The sequence below is a fragment of the Aythya fuligula genome, chromosome 2 (assembly GCF_009819795.1).
Source record: "Aythya fuligula isolate bAytFul2 chromosome 2, bAytFul2.pri, whole genome shotgun sequence".
Lineage (NCBI taxonomy): Eukaryota > Metazoa > Chordata > Aves > Anseriformes > Anatidae > Aythya > Aythya fuligula.
This window is the reverse complement of record NC_045560.1, coordinates 20,620,873-20,642,779: the sequence shown is the minus strand read 5'-3', so window position 1 is coordinate 20,642,779 and position 21,907 is coordinate 20,620,873. Positions and strand designations below refer to the sequence as shown.

General features: G+C 36.2%; 1 protein-coding gene across 1 annotated transcript in view; it reads left to right on the top strand.

The window, feature by feature from the left end:
- MALRD1 (MAM and LDL receptor class A domain containing 1) overlaps positions 1–21,907 on the top strand; it is a 253,692-nt gene that overhangs the window by 183,950 nt on the left and 47,835 nt on the right. Inside the window, exon 33 of the mRNA XM_032182284.1 lies at positions 15,245–15,520. Coding sequence (XP_032038175.1) covers positions 15,245–15,520 — 276 coding nt within the window. The remainder of the gene's footprint in view (positions 1–15,244; positions 15,521–21,907) is intronic.

The following is a 21,907-nucleotide window of genomic DNA, read 5'->3' as shown; positions in this document are numbered from 1 at the left end:
TGGTTGTATGCAATGTCTGGATAAATGTATTTGCTTGTGATTGTAAAAGGCAGTTTTATGTTAAAACTTGCATCTGAACGTATCGTTAATTATAGCAACTCAGTATGTTACTGGCATTGAGGGCCTGTAAGTATTTTTATGAAGCATGTTCAAGAGGGATTTATCATTGCTCAACTGTAACAATTTTCTGTTGTATGAAAATAGTCAAAGTAGTACATAATTTGAGATGGAAGGGTTTTATGAGTATCAACGTGATTCACAATTATTTTAAAAAGAAAATGATTAACTCTTGTATTTTTTCTCTTCATCAAATATCTCAGTATAACAAACTTACCTTGTCATCAAGCTCTTTGAGAGTTTATAATATAAATTCTGCTAGACAAATGAAGTGACTTTAACTCTGTAAAGAAAATGAGTTAAATTCTAATACCTTATAATGTCATATTTATTTTTAAAAAAGAAAGTATGCATGTGAATAGGGATTCTCATAGGAATATCAGCCATCCCATTTCCTAAGGAGAAAAGGAAGAGGGGGAGCGAATGAAGAATCAGAAAGTTTCTGTGTAGATTTTCATTCATAAGAAACAACAACAAATGATTATGGCTAAATAAAAGGTAATACAGATGTTTTAAAAATGCTCTTGAATGACACTTCTATTTATACAGCTCTTACTGTTCAGATAGGATAGCTTGTGTATAAATTAGTTGTGAATCTGTTCAATACAGTTTTTCTTACTGTGATGATTAAGCAGATCCTTGGAGAATTAACCACACACTGATTAAAGCTTCAAATGAAATATATGTTCAAGTAATTTAGGTGGCATTTGCTCCATCTCAATATCAACAGAAGTTTTTATTTTCCCACCAGTAGGTTCAGGAAAATATTATTTTGGAATGCACTACAATGAGCTGCAAACCACATGAATAAATAAGTGCTCGTTCTACCCTTATTGTCTTAATAACTTCTGTTAATCATACCTTAAGAATTATTATGCATGGAAATGCCTAAATATAGCAGAACAGAAAGTGAAAATGCCAAATGATATATTTTGATCTATATTCCAATAACGTATATAAAGCAACTTTCTGTTTTTATGGTACTCTGGCAATTTATTATGAACAATCATGAATTCAGAGGGAGGAAAAAAGTCTTCATTGGAAAATGCATGCTAAGGTATCTTGAAATTGTAACTATAAAAATAATGTAATTTTTATGAAGTAATGTTTTCTGATTGGCTTCAGAGATTTTCCCATTGTAGAATACTTCCGAGTATCTACCTGTGTCATACTCTTTACTCCTTGAAAATATGGTATATCATAAAACTTATTAGCTATATTGATAATTATATAGAAGTAACCAATATGATTCAAAAATACTCAAATATGATTAACTAAATTGTTTACTTATGTAACCAATATGAGTCAAAATCATCTTATCTACATGCAGCCACCTAAAAATAAATCACATAGTCTTATTTGGTTATCTAGGCTCCTTGTCCAGCTGCAGAACAGACAGATGTCTCCAGGGGTCAACTTATTCCTTTCTATGATAAGCTGGCAAGCAGTCTGGAATAAGTTCTTACAAGCTGCAATACTTAAAAGAAGGAAATAGTAGTCTTGCTGTATTCTGCATTATAATATTGTTTTCTTATCTGAAAAAGAACTTTGTGGACATGCTTAACTTAGGTGCAGGATACTCGTCTTCGCATTCACTTGTGTAGAAACTGGAGCATACATTTTAATGTTGATTTTATGGTATAAGTCAGATCTCTACACAAATTCTGTATGAAATACTGTTTGTTTGTTTTTTTTATGCTCTTCCAAAAGTGACATAGATTACCCTAAAAACAGCGTAGGTAGGGTTTTGTTTCTACTTACCTCCCTCCCCCTACATAAATAAAGGATATCAAAATGAATGGATATTAAAATGAATGAAGAATAAAAATACTGCCCCCCCCCCCCCTTTGTCCTATCTCCACCCCCAAAAAGAGATATTTCCTAACTTGCATTAATTTGGTTAACAGAACTTCTGAAGTTCTGAAGTGTCGTGTATTCTGATACCTCTCAACCTGCTTCTTCTCCTACAAATTAACAAATTCTTTCTGAATATACACAGTTTATTATCGGAAAATAATATAGCATTTAATGATTATTGGAAATAAATCAATTAACATACATTAGTTGCAGGAAGTCTTTTTCATGGTTTTTAATTCCTGTCATGTAATATCTCTCTTCCATAGTCTGTTGTAAATTCTCTTCTATTCATTTAAGCTCATTGTGTGGAATTAGGGTATTAAGCCTTCTATCCTTACAATATATTTTTATAGCTCCATTTGTAACCTACAGTTTGTGTTAAATATTCCAGATCCATCCTGCTCAATCCTGACACTTCCAGAATTCCAAATTTTGTGAATGCATCTCCAGTCATCTCCACTTAGCCAGTCATCCATTCTTAGGCCTTCTAATTTCATATTCTCCACACATTCTCATAGAATCATAGAATATCCTGAGTTGGAAGGAACCCACGAGGATCATCAAGTCCAACTCCTGGGTCCCCAAAGGACCACCCAGAAAATCAGGCCATATCAGTCATAGTGTTGTCCAACACTTCTTGAACTCAAGGATCTTGAACATTCTCTGCTTCCTCCAACCACCCCACAGTGGTATGTGCACCCTGACAATTCTGCCAGTTTCTTCTGGCAGCCAGCCTCCTCTAATGTTATAGTTACTCTTTCTGTTGCCCCAGGTGTGTATTTCTCCCCCAGTCTAACAATAATAAGGAATAATAAATTGTATAATGAAAGGCAATCTCCTAGTGAGTTTGTGACTCGATATATCATCAGATAAGAAATAATATTTACATTATACTACTTCCATGTGTTCTGAATTTTGATTTATCTAACAGTTTTGTGATGCAAAGAACTGTCCTTTCCTAGTCATGCTTTCTGGCTAGGTAGGCCAAATCTGTGCTTGCAAAGAGGTGAGAGAACCACAGAAAATCCGTATAATTAAATAAATCCAGTTGTTCAGGAGGAAGAACAGAACTGTGACATTTTAATCAAGACAAAGACATGATTGGCAAAGAGTAGCTACTCAGGAGGTGGCTCTATTTTTCACTAATGATTTAAAAACTGAGACCGTAAAATTTGAAATGTCCTACAAATAGTACAAAATAACTGCCCTGTAAAGGGAGTTCAGTATGCAGTTCTTGCAGACGTTTGAGCAAGAGCATTTTGCTTTAGTAGAAATGGTGGGAAAGTTTACCTACTCTGCTTCCAGACCTGCTTTGATATTTGCTCTTCATGTTTATTCAAAGACTTAGCCCAAGGAAGTGTGTACATGTATACCTGCAGTACAGGTTTTTTTGTAGAATTATTTCTTTCAGAAGATAGCTTTGCTACTGAAGATTTTCCTCCCGTCTGTATTATTATTTTTCAGCTTTTCTTTAATTACTCTGGGTTTCCTCAGGCAACATGTTCTAAATAGAAGCAATCACAATTTAGCTAGTTGGGAGCTCTAAGCATTAAAGCATTACCAGCAGCTCTAATTCGGATGAGTTGTGTTTTGTTTTTTTTAACTATTCAGCCATCGTTAGCCATGAGTTTCTTCAGATCGAAGAATATTTCTGAACATTTGAACAAAATGTGATCAAGCTAGTCTCCGGCTTTCCACAGAAGTAACTTGTAGCTGATGCTCGTGCATGGAGAAAGATGCAGTGCCAGCTGCCAGTAGCATAGGATCTACCATAGTTCAGCATTAACAGCTGAATGAGATGTACTCTTACCATTTCCAAGGTCAGCTATTTTCTGCTGATAAATGTTTGTAAAGTCTTTATATTTTCCACCAACAAACCAAAAAATTAATACAGGAATCAGTGAACCTTATTGACTGCAAAACTTAATTGTAACCCATTTCTAAATATATTTTAATTTTAAACTGTTTAGAATTTTGATTAATTTATTTAATAATTTTATTTTTAACAACAGAAGTTAAAATACCCTTACATTCCTTGTTTCAGAGGGACCAAGAATACTGAAGTATTGAGTCAGATATTTTAAATATTTTTCTCTTGTAATTCAGCTGAAAATAGGAGGCATTACAGAAATTCTTAGTCTTTTTTTCCAAATTTATATCCCCAAGTTAACATTAAAACATTATGAAGATGCCTAACATGCAAACTTTAGTCCACTCACATAAATCAGAATGATATATTTCTTCACTCATTGAAGAAGTAAAATGGAAGATAAATGTATGTGTTACTTAAATATTGAGATATTAGTTCCAGTGCTTTTATGTTTTTGGAGAGTTTTCTCAGGAAGTGAACAAGTAATAAATATATTTTAAAGAATTTATCTGGCTGATAATCCAGAATCATTAAGCCTAATAAATAAATACATGCATGTTTTACACTCTCAATATTGATTCAAATTTCCACCCATGAAATAGCATGTTTATCAAGTGTTCTTCATATATAGTACATTTGGCTTGCCATATCTGCATTTGGCTTGTCACAGTTTCTACAGATAATTATTTTTAATTAAACAAACTGATGCTACCTTGGAGGTTGATATTACACAGCTGCAGAACTTCAGAATAAAGGAGACAACTTTCTCTCCATTTACAATTGCTGAGGTGGCCATCATTTCCAGTCCTATCAAACCCAAATATTTCAAGTGCTAGTGGTCCCTCAAAACACTCATAAATTACACATACCTCTATGCACCAAAAGCAGGATCTTAAGGCTTTCTTAATAAAATATAGGCATATAGAACTACTTTAATTGTTTATAAATATTTATGCCTCATGACAATTCATTGTTTTGTCATAAACAAAGACAAATATTTGCTTTTGTGATCTCTTCCAAAGATCACCCAAGCAAAATATTTGTGTTTGTGGAGACTGTCTGCAGGTAGAACATAAATCTCACTACAAAGTCATCACTGGCTGCTTCTGCGGCCTGTCATGAAGTGAAGTCTTCTACTAATGCTTCTTTGTGAACTTATACTTCTAAATACTTAGAAATTCTAGTACTTCCTTAATACTTGCAGTTCTAAATTCTGGTAATGCTTTAAATAAGCACATTGTGTTCACTTATTAAAAAACAAAACAAAAAAGACATGCTCAGTTGATACTTCAGGATGAATATTTGGGTGCACTGATATGAACAGAAGTGCAAACATCATCCAGCACCCTAGCCTCCAGAGTGTTTGAGAAAACAGTATTTGCTTTTCCACCATTAGTCAAGCTTTCAGTGTTTGTCACCAGTTCAGTATCAACATTATTTAGTGAAATAACTAACAAGTTGAAGAGAAATAAATCTTAATGGGTTTCTGTTGCCTCTCTTCAACTTTTGCTTAACACTGTATTTTTCATTTGCTTTTGTTCTGCCTTCTTTCATAGTTAACTTCTTGTTCCTGCTCAATGCTCTAAAGTATTTTACCTTTTCTGTTTCATGAACTACTTTTTATAATAATTTTATTGTAGACCCTTTTCTACTTCTGTTTTTTCATACATTCTTTCCTCTACAAAATGTTAAAAATATATTTAAACCTATTAGCTTAATACATGAGAAAGGACTGCCAGTGCTACAGCTATCCTCCTGTACCCTACTGCAGCATCATTTTCACCTGGAAGACGTGTGTACAACAGGAAATAGCATTATGGAAGGATACATTGGAGATAAAGGGGTAACTCAAATAATAGAAAGCAGTCGGTACAGACAGAACATGCTGTTTCTGTGCCATCTATTATGGTGGAATTAAAACTCAGTGTTATTTCCCAGAGTTGTGTGAAATACTCTTTTGTCTAATGTTGTCATGGCTCTTGACTTCACCACACGGGTTACCAACAAAATGGTCAGAGATCTGAAAAGTTCATGGTCTGAACTTTTGGGTAGACCTGTGCGGTGTCAAGAGTTGGACTTGATGATCCTTAAGGGTCCCTTCCAACTCAGGATATTCTATGATTCTATGATCTGCCATGTAGGTGCTCAAGTACAGTAAAATCAGTGGTTGTTGACTACTTTCGCTTCGGTGAAAAGATGGCTTTGACAAGCCATAACGTGTCCAAATCTTCCCATTGCTTTGCAGAAAATATAAACAGACTGCTACAAAAGTTTTAAGTAATCCTTGCTTTGAGCAAGCTTTCACTTGTTGTAAAGAAAAGCACATCAGAATCTGTGAATTACAAGTGCAAACCCAAGCCAACTAATACTTTAATTAAAAAAAGCCCAAAAAGCTTCTCACTACCCCAAAACCTAATATACTCTAGAAACTTAAATCTGCACTTTCTTTGAGCCATCATCATGAAAGGTGGGTGGATCTATTCCTATGGATTGTCTTTTCTAACTTTCCCTGGGAGATAATGTTGCAATGAAGAGCTTTGACAAAGGAAATTGTATTTTAGTCCTAAAATTTAGGACAGATATGTTCAGAACTTCAGATCAGTCATCACATGAAAAAGGTCCAGCTTGTACCATAACCTGTTCCCAGTAGTAGCCAACTAAGGATGGATGTCTGGGGAAGAATATAACAGAAGGAGAACTGCATGTGCTGATTCCCCTGATATTTTGCCTGAGCTACTTATAGTAGGTCTGTATATATACACTAATAGTTAGCTCTGAGCTACTATAATTTTAATTGTTCTGTGTTATCCTAAAGGTATCTAATTTTCAGAAAATATTGAGTAGTCATTCTTCAGAAATTGAGTCCCTTGTCATTTCAGATTAGACACCACAAAGTAAAATTCTAGTTCTGTAACATCTTGGCTAATAGTTATTTATTCATTTCTCTCCAACATATACTGAGGATTTTTCTTTTTTTCTTTTTTCTTTTTTTTTTTTTTTCTGTTTCATGGGACACACTCTTTGAATCCAGATCATCTATAAACCTTTCTCTGCTCTTCTTGCCACAGACTTATATTTGCTTTCCAACAAGATCTGTGTTCATATACATTGACATAATCTTTAATCAAATTATTGAAGCCTATTTTATTCACAAGACCCTCTGCTTCCTCTGCTTTTTTTTTTTTTTTTTTTTTTCTTTTCCTTCAATACAGAGAAAGAGATGAGAGATAATTGAATTTCTGGTTCTATGCATGCATGCTATTCAAGTACTCCTCTGAATGCAGAGTTATTTATCTTTGTTACGAGGTTTTCTATACACCTTATAGCTACTGTGCCCAAATATTTCAAAAATATATGATAATTACTTCCATAATTATTGTCTATTGTATGATGCTATCTAAAACTAAAACAAAACTGCCAACTAAAAAGACAGTGACAAAATAATGTCTATATCTTTGGGCATCTCCAAAATTTTGCTTTTCAGAGTCAGAAAAATAAATAATCTTGAATTTAAACAAGAAGCAAAATACAACATTGACATAATGTTTCTACTTAACTGGCAGACCAGCAAAAGTATTATAGGCCAAACTAGTCTAATAATCAGCCTAGAAAAAGTGTGCATTGACAGGTAACTTTAAAATGTCTTGGGCTCTTTAAGTAAATATCATTTCACTAGGTCTCATAGCATAATTCACACCTGAATTCATAATTCATTCATGTATCTATCAACCCAAAAAGCCATAGTGAAGACTCTGCATGTGTGCATGTGAAGTGATAGAAAATTCTGCAGGAGAACAGAGCTCATCTGACAAAAGCTTAGAGGGAGTTGATAATCCACCTCTGAAACTCCCAGAGCCTGATTGCAGGAGACACTGGAATGGTTAACTGTCTGAGCTGCTCGTACTACAGCATTAGATCATGGGGAAAAACTCTGTAGAGGAGACTTAATTTCTGATTTCTTTAAGTTGCAGAGCCAGGGGAATCACTGTTAGCTTGTCTGCTCATGCTGTAGTAAAGCAGAAATCTCTCTCAGATTGAGAGCTCAGGGAGTTTCTTTCCTCAAGGGCAAGAGATGATTCAGGGAAAGCTGGGGGAGTCAAAGGACTGGAAGAGAGAAGCAAGGAAGAAGTGATAGAGGACTGGGGATATTTGTGAATAGTTTCTCTAGTTAACTAGTCTCTCCCTGAAAATAATAAGAATGTGGTTTAGATCCTCTTGCTTGGCAGAGATAGGGGCATTTCTGCATTTTAAAGAGAAAACAAAAGATATGGTGCAGAACAGCACCTTAGAGAGATTCTTCAGTCTATTTCAGTATCTTCCTGTGCACAGGCCTAGCTGGCAGTGAAGCCACAATTTTTTTGCAAATTTCATAGGAAGAGAAGTAGGGAATATTTCTAGGATGAGACAATTATAGAACATAAACTAGCATAATTAGTGGCAAGTCCTGAATGCAATTGTATCATGCATAAATAAACATTTGTCCAAATTCTACAGTTTCTCCCTGCATTCTTATACTTCCAGAATATTGAAATCTTCTGAGTCAAGCTAGATGCTTTTTAAGAAATTAAAAGTCTTTGGATTTATTAATAGTGTTTTAAAATAGTCTCATTTATTTACATACACATGCACAACAATAAAAAAAAAGAAGACTCAGATCAGAGAGGTGATGCTTTAAATTTAGTTTGTTCATTAAAAAACATTATTGGAAATAATTATTTTCACAAGACTGTTGGAGAGAAGAAAATTCTCAGATTGTTCATTAAGTAAGACTTACTTTTCTCGTCATCTAGAGTAAAGCTCAGATTTATCAAATTATGAAGAGTTTAACATAGTTTTTCTTCAGGAGATTCTTATTAGGTGATGAAAAATTTGTAGCTGTACAAAATGCTTTTCATTAGAATTTAGGCTGAGAAAAAAAAATTAAAAAAGCATAACATTGTGTTACGGCTCCATCAATGAAAATTGTCCTGATAACTAGTTGTTCTTTTCTCTACTCTAAGCCTGTCGCCTATCACTTTGCTGGAAACTAAAGCTTCACAGTTTCTCCAGTTCTTTGTTGCTCTTAATAAATACATTATGATAACAGGCATAGCTTGCAATTTCTGGACTGCTCTTAGCAGAAATGTGATAAATATTGCTATGGCTGTTCATAGATGGTGGTAGATCTCTGAGTGGAAATTGTATAGCTTGATTTTACTAGCAGCATGTTCTTTATGTGTTTTCTCTTATGCAAATAAGGTTCCTTTAAAATACATTCTGCACAGATACATAAAACTGTGATGTCAATGGGACAAGTTCTGGATTTGTTAAATTTGGCTTTGTAACAGAGTTTTTGGGATCTTTTCCAGCACCCTGCCCTATACTTCTATATTCTCAAGTGAGAAAGAGAACTATATATTCAATTATCCATGCTCGATTCCCCACATACATGTACATTTTATTTTGTTGCAGAAGCCTTACTTACATAGATAAAGACTCATGGACAGCTTCTAAAAGTATTTGAACGAGTTCAGTGCATTTATTTATTTTTAAATAAGGTTGCTTCCTTGCAGCCACCTTGAATAGGCTGATTTCATGCCCTGATCCAGCATGTACTGAAGTGAAGACTGCCACTTACTTCAACTTAATTAATGCACTGGATTGGGTCTGAAATTAATTTATACTCTTGTCTAATGGAAACTGTTGGAGGGGGTTATTTTTGACTCTTTTAGCTACTGTTAATAGGTCTGCAGTTTTTATTAGATTTAGTAGGCAAACTACTTATGCAAATGTATCACACAGGTTGTTAGTTTTCAAGGGTCTGATGCAAGACCCATTAAAATCAATGTCTGCCTATTTGCCTAAATGGACTTTAGAGCAAGCTCTCACACAACTGAGCTAATGCTGCATAATAGTGTGTGGTAACATTATTTCATGCTTTCTGATGTTGATTTTAATGCCAATGTCTACTAGTCTTAATTAGAATTCACTGTTAATAGATGATACATGAATATACGGAGGACTCTGCAGGAACTCTGCAGGAATCTTGGTATCTGAATAAGGAAGACAAAATAAATGCATATCATGGAGGTCTTGTTTCATGTAATTTAAGTATGTTTGTATGTTTCTGAGAGAAGCAGCCCTGCATCCCCCAGGTGAGTGCAGCAGGAGGGCAGGAGGTGCTCCAGGCACACAGCAGCAGTTCCCCTGCGGCCTGTGGAGAGGCCCATGGTGGAGCAGGCTGTCCCCCTGCAGCCCATGGGTCCCACACGGAGCGGATCTCCAGGCTGCAGCCCGTGGAGGAGCCCCCGGTGGAGCAGGTGGATGTGGCCTGGAGGAGGCTGCGGCCCATGGAGAGCCCCTGCAGGAGCAGGCCCTGAGCCGGAGCTGCAGCCCGTGGAGAGGAGCCCACACAGGAGCAGAGGGTCTGGGGGGAGTTGCCACCTGTGGGGGACCTGTGCTGGAGCAGTTTGCTCCTGATGGATGGACCCCATGGTATGGAGCCCTGTGGGAGCAGTTCTTGAAGAGCTATTGCCTGTGAGAAGCCCCTGCAAGATCAGTTCAGGAAAGATGGCATGTTGTGGCAGGGACCCCATATTGAAGCAGGGGCAGAAAGTGACCATGAAGGAATGGCAGAAATTGTTAGTGACTGACTGCAGCCCCCATTCCCCATTTGCTCTGTGCCACTCAGGGGAAGGTGTTGGGTGGGGGGGATGTGTTTTTAGTTTGCTTTTAATTTCTTGCTCGTCTAGTCTTTTAGTAATAGACAATAACTTACATTAATCGAGTCTGTTTTGCCTGCAATGGTAATTGGCGAGCAATCTCTCTGTCCTTATCTGAACCCTTCAGTGCTTTTTCATTGTATTTTCTCCCCTAGTTCCTCTGAGGAAGGGAAGTGAGGGAGCAGTGTGGTGAAGTTTAGCCAGCCATCAGTGTGAAACCACCACACTCAGCTACCCAATTTCTCTTTGATGTGTGAGAATGCTGGTAGGGTAGCATTTCTTGGTCCTTAAGTTATTACTCACCAAACACAGTTGCATGAGTAATTTTCACAAAGAATTTTAGGACCCAAATAAACTCATAATTAAAATGTCTTTTTATGGTGTACAAGTAGAATGTATATGAACTTTTTAAAACCCTTTAATTTTGATTATTTGCCATATACAACATAAAAATAAATGTAAAAAAAAAAAAAAAAGTGCAAAGTAAAATAAATAAATACGTGTTATGAGCTTGCTACTTAAAAAAATCATGATTCCTTAGCTATAATGAAACTTCAACAATTTGCTGCTGTTTTCTTGCAGTTCTAAATCCAGACACAGCGTTCAAAAGAGCAGAGGGTGTTTTCTCTGAAATTGTTTTTGATTAGTCTGCTTTTCATCTGTGTGATAATACTGAAAGTATTCCTGAGTATCTCCAGTCCTGGTTTTCGGTGATCATGCAGCTTGGATACAGAAAGCTAAGCTTTTATCTTGTGTTTCTTAGAACACACCACTGTCAGTAGATTTATCTCCAAATCCTTAAACAGCTTCAAATAGATAAAAAAAAAAAAAAAAAAAAAAAAAAAAAAAAAAAAAAATGAAACCTGTACAATATCTCTCCCACTCCTGAACGTGGTTTGAAAATTAGAGCCACACAACACTAATGAGATGAGTGGTGGATTGGGAACATCTTTTCCACACTTGGTGAAAGGTGAGGGAAATATTTTTCTGGCATGCCAGGGTTAGGCAACTGTTAAATCGTATGATTTTTTAAGTTACTGAAATGGCCCATGAGCCCCACAGATGGATAGCCTAATTAGTACTGAAAAAAAAAAAAAAAAAAGATTCTATTGTTTACATAATTGTCATATATATCTACAGACTGGATATAGTACTCAAGTATATGCTGAAATTGAAAGTTAACTTCTAAGGCTGAGCAAGGTGAGTGCAACTCAGGACAGTGAAAGATATTTATTATGAGTCTTTCATTAGTGCAAGCTTGTTTTTCCCTGCAAACCATATTGGAGTGTTAACATTTTAGTTCAAATCTTCCCTGTAGCAAGGAAACAGAATGAATATTGCCACTGTTAAGAACGAAACATGTCAACAGTAGATACTGCAACAATGAGCCTAATATAAATGGCTACGTAGATAGCAGCTTTAAATGCAAGTAATTAGTTTTGCATTAACAATATGTTGCTTACAATTTCTTTTCAGACTGGAATTAGTTAATGATTTTCTAGATTTTTATATTTCCAATTAGTCAGTTTTAACTGTTAGGTAAATACTAATGAATGTTTTATAAATTTTAATTTCCTTAAAGCAGACACAATTTATAATTAAGAAAAAATATTGCCTACTTTATGTAAGGAAACTAGATTGAGCTAAGGCGTACAGCTTTTGCAGATCACAGCAATCATAACAATTTATAGACTGTTGTCCAGAGCAATTTTCATAGTGAATCTGAAACCAAGTAGGCAAGAACTAACTAATACGTAATGTGACTTAGTAAAAAAGGTGATATTCTTGTGGCCTTTGAGGTATGTTCCCATCTTATTTATGATCCAAAATGATTTTGCTGATTTCAGGATATTGCTTTGAATGTTTATGAATGTACTGAAAACATAAAACAGAGTTAACAAGACCCTTGGTAACCCTACCCCTAATGTAACTTAATTCAGTATAAAGACGTCTTCACTGCTCTTGGTGAATACTGCACACTAAAGTAATTGGTGTGCAAGTCAGGAAGAATTTGTTTCTGTACATTATTTTCTAACAACAATAGGGAATCATGACAGAAAAAAATAATAATCACCCCCCATTTAATAAAGCACTCAAGCATTTGCTTAACTACTGAATTTAGTAAGGGGTCATTTACATGCATGTGTACTTTTTATGATTGAGATTATAAGGCTAAATCAGTGCTACAAAAGCCTGAAGATAGTTTAGCACACAAGACCAGATTTGTAACAACACATTCAAGCATTATTGATTTAAGAATAAATTTAAAATTTTATTGCAGAAAAAACTCAGGTAAAAACCTACTAGCAAACATGTAATGAATATAACAGTTATAGGAAAACAAATTGTGTTAAAAATACTCACAAATGTTTTATAAATACAATTGTTCCTGCAATAAGTGACCATAGGAAATGTATTAGCAGTATAGCTGCAATTTGATAAGAAGTTTTGTGGGGTTAATTTCCACTGTAACAGAACAAGCCCAGGCAAATTAAAACTCAACTATGCAGAAGTGCATCCCTTAGCGGAACTGACTGCAGCTTAAGTCATTTTCACTTCTTAAATACTTCCTAGGTACTATGATGAAAAGAATCAGAAGTAACAAAAGAAAAATATAGTTATCTAATATCACAATTCCACTATTTTTTTAAAAGAAAATACAAACTAAGATTATAAAATAATTCTTTTTTTTTTTTTTTTGAAAAGATTTGCTAAAACATAGGATTAAAAGTTAAAAAAAATAAAATATTAACTTCTTTTATAAATAAATTCAGTGTGTTATTAAAATTTCTATAGTTAACTATCAGAGACAACTTTCATATTCCTTTTGAAGTAGCATAAGTGAAAAGTGAAAGTAATTTTTTGAGTAACACATTTATAGAACACATCATGAATGTAATCTTTTTCATCCCTTTTAAAAGTACATGCCCTTAGGGGATTTATGATTTAATTCTGAATTCAAACAAGCAAAAAAAAAAAATCAGTAGGTTATTATTTTTACTGTGTCAAAATCCATTATTGTTGTTTTATGTGCATATTATGATCAATGTATGAAATACATATTTTCTGGCAGCATGAATTTATACTATCAGTATAAAATGATATCAGGAATATTGTATGAAGCTATTCATTTGTGATTATCTGACTCAACATGAAGATAAAGGATTGCTAAGCTTGTAAGGGTCACCGTTATACAGCAGAGTTTGAGCTCTTCTTCCTTGTAATTGTTTTGCTAGTGACAAGATGGTAAACTAATATTATATATTCAGTTTATCTGAATATATTATCAACTCATCTTTGGCCAAAATACTGTTGATACTCATGATGCAATTATTTTAGAAACAGAGCATGTTTCACCACATAAAACTACATCCTGGTACATAATCCTATGTTGATTAGATTAAAAGTAGCAAAATAATGCAAAAATCCATGTATCCCCTTACAGTGTGTCGTATCTTCATGCAGCTGTAGCATTTGACTTCTGAGGTCAGAGGGCTTGCACTTTCTCAAAAGACAAGCTAAGACCCACCCATGAACTTTTGCATTTGATCTGCTCTCCTTCAGCATCATACTATCTTTTTCAGAGGTGGTGTCATAAATTTGTCTTTCCCTTGTTGCTTATGATTTTCATATTTTGATATTAATAGTTTCTTTACTCATCTGTCACAAATTGACCTAGAAAAAGATTAAATGCACATGATGAAATTCTAGACATTGTTTTTCCTTTCCCCACACATAAAAAAAAAAAAAAAAAAAAAAAAAAAAAAAGTTACATTTCTCCCCTGGGAGACACTGGTAGTGGGAAGAACATAAGGTTAACCGTTTCTTAGAATTCAGCTTTCACAAATAGTTCTGATGTTTCTACTGGTAACATTCAGTTGCAGTGATTTTAGTAGGAAGAAAGGGGAGCTTAAATGTCTTCAATTAATTTGTGTAAATGATCGCAGAAAATTGTGTTTTGTTTTGTTTTCTGGTATTTTTTCCAGCAAGCAAAAATGGAACACTTCTTCCTTTGTCAGTTGTCTGAATAAGTTAAATTTTTAAATTTAAAATTAATTTTTGTCTTGTTGTGCTCTGGAAAATGTTACCTAGTCATTCATTTGATTTAATTCCCTATCAAGTCAAGCAAAGCTACGGAATCCAAATGATAATAAATTATTAGTAAAAAATCTTTGTTTCTTACTTTTCTGGTGGTTCAGACATTACTATGGATAACAGCTTTGTATGAAATAAGTTTCTTGTTGATCATACCCGTGTATGATGAATATCTTTGAATATTTTTTTATCCATTCAATATACAAATAGAGGAAGATCTTGAGGGGTTTCAATAATATTTTTTAACCTTTTCCTGATACCGGTAAGTTTCCGTAATACTTTGTTATTAACCTTTCTATACAAACATGGTAGAAGCAATAATGGGATCAGAAGAAATGCTGGATTTGAGCTTTAGTAGCCAAATACTGCAACAGCAACAATGTAGCTAGTACAACGTGACAAAGTGGGTGTTTTAACAGTATTCTATGCTTAGGGCCTCTGCTTTTATACAAGTTATTTCAACTTTTTTAAAGATTTTATATTCAAAATCAGCTGCCTTTCCAACAGTGCCTATACTGCCTCTCAGAAGCAGTATAGGTGATTACTGAAAGAAGATAACCAATAAATATTCCTTTCTTGGCTTTGTTTTTTTTTTTCCTTGCAGGACCAGCTGAACCACGACCTCCAGCTTGCAGCAGTAACCAGTTCACATGTGCATATGTGCAGCAGTGTTTATCCCTTGATGCAAAATGTAATGGTGTTGAAGATTGTGTGGATGGAAGTGATGAAATGTACTGTCCCACAAGGACCCCTTCCACTGTGTCTCCAAACTCCTGCAAACAAATGGAGTTCCTGTGTCCTTCCAAAGGCTGCATCCCAGCCCTCCTGATATGCGACGGTGTGCCTGACTGCCCCCTTAACGAAGATGAAGTTGGCTGCTGTAAGTTGGTTTTATTGCTACAGCTATAGCTATGCTACCATGCTAACTTTCTTTCCTAAAACAGTGACATGAAAAAGAGCAACATAATGTAGTGTAGAATTCGTTATTCCCTAGTCAAGAAAAAACATTGTTTATATTGCCTATAATGTGTTACTTGGAAAGTCACTCTACATTTGCAAACAATTTTGTTTATGGTTTCTTACTCCCTGGCTATCAACTTTGACAAATGCTTGAAAATGTTTGCATTGTATTTCTCTTAATAATTGAAAGCATTTCCACTGTTTTCCATAGATCGGTGAGTTGCATTTTCATTGCCTCATGTCTTTACAATATGACAGAGAGATTTCTGCAATTCAGTACCATTCACAGAACTCCTGTTCTTTCAAGGATTTCAAAAGCAAGTCTGTTCATCTAGTAGCAGCAATCTGTGCCCTGACCAAGGAGAATGGCCTACAATAAAACAAGAATAACAGGCTCTGAACTGTAACTATAAAAAGACACCATGAAGTTTCAGATAGACACAAAAGTGAGCATCTGCCCATTTCAGAATGTTTCATTTTTGGCAGATGAACTGAAGCCAAATTGAATAATTCAGTTGGAAGACCATCTAGTCCAACTACGTAACCTCTTCAGGGCTAACCAAAAGTTAAAGTACATTACTGAGGGCATTGTCTAAATGTCTTGAACACCGATAAACATGGGGCATCCACCACCTCTATAGGAAGCCTGTATCAGTGCTTGACCAGATGTTTCATTACAAGAAAGCCAAAATAATTAGCTACATAGTTTTTTACACATAGGAGAGCATTCTTTTCTAATCTTTTAATTCTGTACATTTTTGTTTTTGTTTTTTAACTTTTTATTTTTCACCTGATTAGAACTAAAAAAAAAATAAAATAAATAAATAGTAAAATATCAGTTTCCAGTAAGCTAGAAATTACAGTTCTTTAATCATTTAGATCAAAACTAAGGAATATACAGTACACAAGCAATTTCTTTTAAAAATGCCTCTGTATACATAGCATGGACTTTGCAGCCTATCTGTATACATGGTTTTGTTGGTGAAAAATATGATTTTCTAAGAGGCTTTAAAGTCTGTGTGCCCCAAAAGCATGTGAAAATTCTAATTGCCCTAAAGATCAAATACACACCTCTTAATTTATCTTCATTCTATCTTGTTTCCTCCTCAGCCCCTCCTCTAGTAGAGACCTCTCTGCTCTATCCCATTACACGTACATCCCAATGCCAGACCAGAGTAGCTAATGTGTGCTTCCAAACAACTGAGATATCATTTCATTGCCTTTGACTTCTAAGCAATGCCCAGACAAAGAGGGGAAATGAACTCCTGGTCTATTCAAGGAACAAAAATTCTCTGTAGTTATTATAAACCTTGGAACTGTATGTGAGGTGGGAACTCTGTCACATCTGTAATCACATTGCTACTCCAATATTCAGTTTTGAGGATACAAACGTGTAAGTTTTGACAATATGAGATGGGAATACAAAAGCAGCAACTTGTGTTTTTCTATGAAGGTATTGGTTGCAGGGCAAAGCAAAAAGTAAGTGGTTAGTAGTGATTTGGAATGGAATCAGTGAAAAGGTGATTACTGTCATGCACTCAGTTCTCCCACCGAAATGTATATGCTATGAAAGCACATAATTTCATCTCTAGCTCTCTACTTTTAACTTGTGAAATGCCATGTAAGTTTGTCAATGGGGAAAATGAGTGAGAGGAAAAGGAAATATACTAAAAAAAAATTGTTATACATGTATTGAAATATTTGCATAATCTATAAAATCATTGAGTGCTATGCTAGTAACTCTAGTCTACATGTACTGTAATAATAGACTGTGAGGTTTCTTTTCAGATTTTGGAGAGACCTGAAATTGATTTATTCTTTTTCTTAAGCAGTTATGAACACAGAGTAGGATTTCAGCAGCAGGCTGTGGGTTTATGTTTTCTTGGTGAAGATCATGTCTTCCTGATAATTTTAGAAATTTTAAATTTGGGAATTGCTGACGCTTTCCATTATGTGTATTCCATGTCTCTTAACAATTTCATTCATTTAAGTGTAACAATAAATGTTCAAAAGTGTTCTGACTTCTGATTCCAGGAATTCATCAGAGAGATTTATCTTCCATGTCCTGCCAAAATTAAGTATAAAGTGCAAAAGTAGGCCAGCACAAAGGAAAACAAACAAAAATGCTTTAGTCAGATCTCTACTACAACCACCATTTCTACCACAGGAATGCTTTTCTGCATGATTTAGAGATTTATGCAGGCAGAATTTCCTGTAGCATTTACTCAGCAGTTAAGTTGTACAGTGCTAATACCGTATTATACTTACTAACATGGTAGACTTTGTTACTAGCTGCTTTTAACAAAAAAATCTTGGAATTGTTTTCCAGTTATAGATGTTCTACTTGGCCATCCCTCTTCTCACTGACAACTATGGTGAAGAGCACTTTATCTCACCTATTTAATCTATTTTTTAAGTTGGTTGATTATAATGGTAAGAGTATAAAATAAATACATGTATATTAACGTGTGTATTTTCCACAGGATGCAATAACATCTAACCCATGTGCTAATAGCAAGGAATAAACAATGATTTCTCAGTTCTCTGTAGTACTCCAAAGTGCTCTAAAACATATTTGTTGTAGTTCTGTTAAATTTTAATTACCTTGTAAATATTAAAAATTATATACTTTCAAGTGGTATATAATAGACCAGCCAGAGAATAAGAGTTAACTGGACCTGGTGTGTACCAATGCAGAAGAGCTCATTAGAGAAGTTAAGATTGGAGGCAGTCTGGGCTGTAGTGACTGCTCCCTGGTTGAGTTTGTGATCTCAAGGAATACGGGCCTGGTGAAGAACAAAGGACCCTGAACTTCTGAAGAGTGAACTTCAAGCTATTTAAAGACCTAGTGGATGAGATCTCCTGGAACACTGTTTTTAGGAACAAAAGAGCTAAACAGAGCTGGCAACTTTTTAAGGTTATTTTTCTTGGAACACAAGAACTCTCAGTCCCCCTGTGTAAGAAAGTGAGGAGAAAACTAGGATGGTTGTGCAGGAACCTACTGGGAAAACTGAGGCACAATAAGGAACTGCATAGGCAGTGGAAGCAGGGACATGTGGCCTGGGAACAGTACAGGGATGCCGTCCAGATGTGCAGGGATGGGATCAGGAAAGCCAAGGCACAGCTGGAACCAACCTTGGCAAGGAATGCAAAACATAACAAGAAGGGATTCTATAGGTACATTGGCCAGAAAAGAAAGGCAAAGGAGAGTGTACCCCCTCTGATAGATGAGAAGGGAGAATTGGTAACAGACATGAAGAAGGCTGAGGTACTCAATAACTTATTTGCCTCAGATTTCACTGCCAGCCAGCCTTTCCATGTCTCTCATTTCCCTGAAACTGTAGTCATCATGGCTGGGGGAGCCAAGTCCCTCCCACTGTAAGCAAAGAGCAGGTTTGAGACCACCTCACTAAACTGGACAGGGCCCGATAACATGCATCCCAAGGTCCTGAGGGAACTGGCTGATGTAGCTGCCAAGCCACTCTCCGTCATATTTGAAAAATCCTGCAAGTCAGGTGAAGTCCCTGGTGACTGGAAAAAAAAAAAAAAAAAAAAAAAAAAAAAAAAGGAAACCACTCCCAGTTTTAAAAAGGATAGAAAGAAGGACCCAGAGAACTACACACTAGTGAGCCTCACCTCTGTGCCTGGCAAGATCATGGAACAGATCCTCCTGGAAGCAATGTCAAGGCAAATGCAGTACAGAGGTGATACGTGACAGCCAGCAAGGCTTAATCAAGGTCAAATCCTGCCTTTAGTAAGCCACTAATCTGGTGGCTTTCTATGATGGAGTAACTTCATCAGTTGACAAGGGTAGACCAACTGATGTTACGTACATGGACTTCTGCAAAGTCTTTGACACATTCCCACATGACATCCTGATCTCCAAATTGGAGAGAGATGAATTTGAAATGTGAACAATTCAGTGGATAAGGAATTGGCTTGAAGCTGCAGCTAGAGAGCAGTGGTCAATGGTTCTATATCCAGGTGGAGGCCAGTGATGAGAGGGGTCCCTCAGGGGTCTGTCTTGGGACTGGTACTGTTTAATACCTCTATCAATGACATAGACGATGGGATCGAGTGCATCCCCAGCAAGTTTGCAGATGACACCAAGTTGAGCGGTGCAGTTGATATGACAGAAGGAAGGGATGCTATCTAAAGGGACCTAGAGAAGCTTGAAAAGTGGGCCCGTGTGAACCTAACAACATTCAACAAGTGCAACTATGGTTGATCTAAGTTCAAGGTGCTGTACCTGGGCTGGGGAAATCCCAGACAAAAACACAGACTGGGTGGAGAACTCATTGAGAGCATCCCTGTAGAGAAAGACGTAGGGGTTTTGGTGGATGAAAAGCTTGACATGGGCCATAAGTCTGCGCTTGCAGACCAGAGGACCATCTGCATCAACAGAGGCATGGCCAGCAGGTCAAGGGAGGTGATTGTCCCCCTCTACTTTGCCCTTGTGAGGCCTCACTTGGAGTACTGTGTCCAGGCTTGGTCCTCCAGCACAAGAAGTATGTTGATCTTTAGAGTGGGTCCTTAGGAGCACCACAAAGATGATCAGAGGGCTGGAGCATCTTTCCTATGAAAGAAAGGCTGAGAGCTGGGGCTGCTCAACCTAAAGAAGAGAAGGCTCCAGGGTGACCTTATTGCAGCTTTTCAGTGCTTAGAGGGGGCTTATAAAAAAAATAGAAGCAACTTTTTGCTCAGTCAGATAATGGCAGGACAAGGGGGAATGGTATTAAAATAGAAGTGGGGGAGATTTAAATTAGAGGTTAGGAGAGAATTCTTTACTTAGAGTGTGGTGAGGCACTGGTACAGGCTGCCCAGAGAAGCTGTAGGTGCCTCATTCCTGGAGGTGTTCAAAGCCAGTTTGGACAAGGCCCTGGGCAACCTGGTACAGTGGAAGTTGTCCCTGCCTATGGCAGGGGGTTTGGAACTAGATGATCTTTGAGCTCCCTTCCAACCCAAACCATTCTATGATAAGTGGACTGTGAGTTTTTTATCCTTTTGAGAGTTTTAATTTAGACTGGATAAATGATATATAGGTGAAAATATATTTTCACTTTAATATCTTCACTGTTATTAATGTCTTTAATATCTTTATCCCAAAAGCACTTGAAGGCCTTTCACAAAAGTAAAGAATAATTAGTAGGAGAAATTTGAGGCTACTTGCAACTGTTTTAACAGTAATCAATATTAATTTTAGTTTTAATGCATTGAGAGAAATAACATCTTTAAAATGTGTTCTTAACATTACTTATCTCTGTACCAATAATTTAGTGTTATAATCCTTTTTCTCTTAAATGCTGGATCTGCACAAAGCATTGCGCAGTCAGATCCATTGCTATGAAGGCTCCCTCTGTAAGTGGTATAAAAATCTCAATGCAACAAGCTTGTTCAGGCTAAAGGGATACATCAAGACCACCTTGATGATCAACAGTTATAAATGGACCAAAAATAATTAGTATTTCTTCTATCTTCTACTTCAAGTATGAGTAGAGCAGCCAGGCCAGGCCTAGGGGAATTAAAGAAGTGTCAAAAAGAATGACACTCACTCTTCTTACCACAACCCTCAATGCAAGTAAAAGCTCAGGAACTGAATCTCTGTGTAAGTCATAATATACATGACAAAACAGAAACAGTACTTTATATCCACGTTTGTGGTCTCCTCAAAATATGTGTGCAGGCATGTAAGATCTAAAGCACATACAAAGAATTGTTGAGTTTACAAACATGCTTTATGTCAAATTTCCAACTTTGTTTCTGTTGAAGCTCTGGTCTGAGCATGCAGTTATATTTACAGGCTGGGTATTTTTGTGCAAATGAACACTTACAAAACTAGTTCAAATGCCATTGGGACATCATCCCCCAAATTGCAAAGATTGTCAAGGATTTGGATCTGATTGCATACAAAGTAAATATGAAATTATTATTTGGTTAGGAAAGTGCAGCAGAGGGCATGGGACTGCCAGTTACATTCTGGAAAGCTGACAAGATCCTGAGATAGATGGTAGGATATGCTACAAGTGTGGATCATGGAAAGCACCACATAAGTGGAGTGATGCTGTAATCTGTTGTTTTTTTTCTGTCTGCCAAGACCTATTTGGCGAGACTGAGTGGTCAAGGGAATAGAGAGCAGACAAGAGTGAGGGAATAGGGAACAGAGAGCAGACAGAGCAAGGGAATAGTTACACAACAGAATCTACATACATAACAGAAGGGACTGGAAAAATGTGATATCCATGAGTAAGTGACAGTGTGGACTCCACTTAGCAAGGGATGTATTTGGCATTGTAAAAGAGAGCTTTCA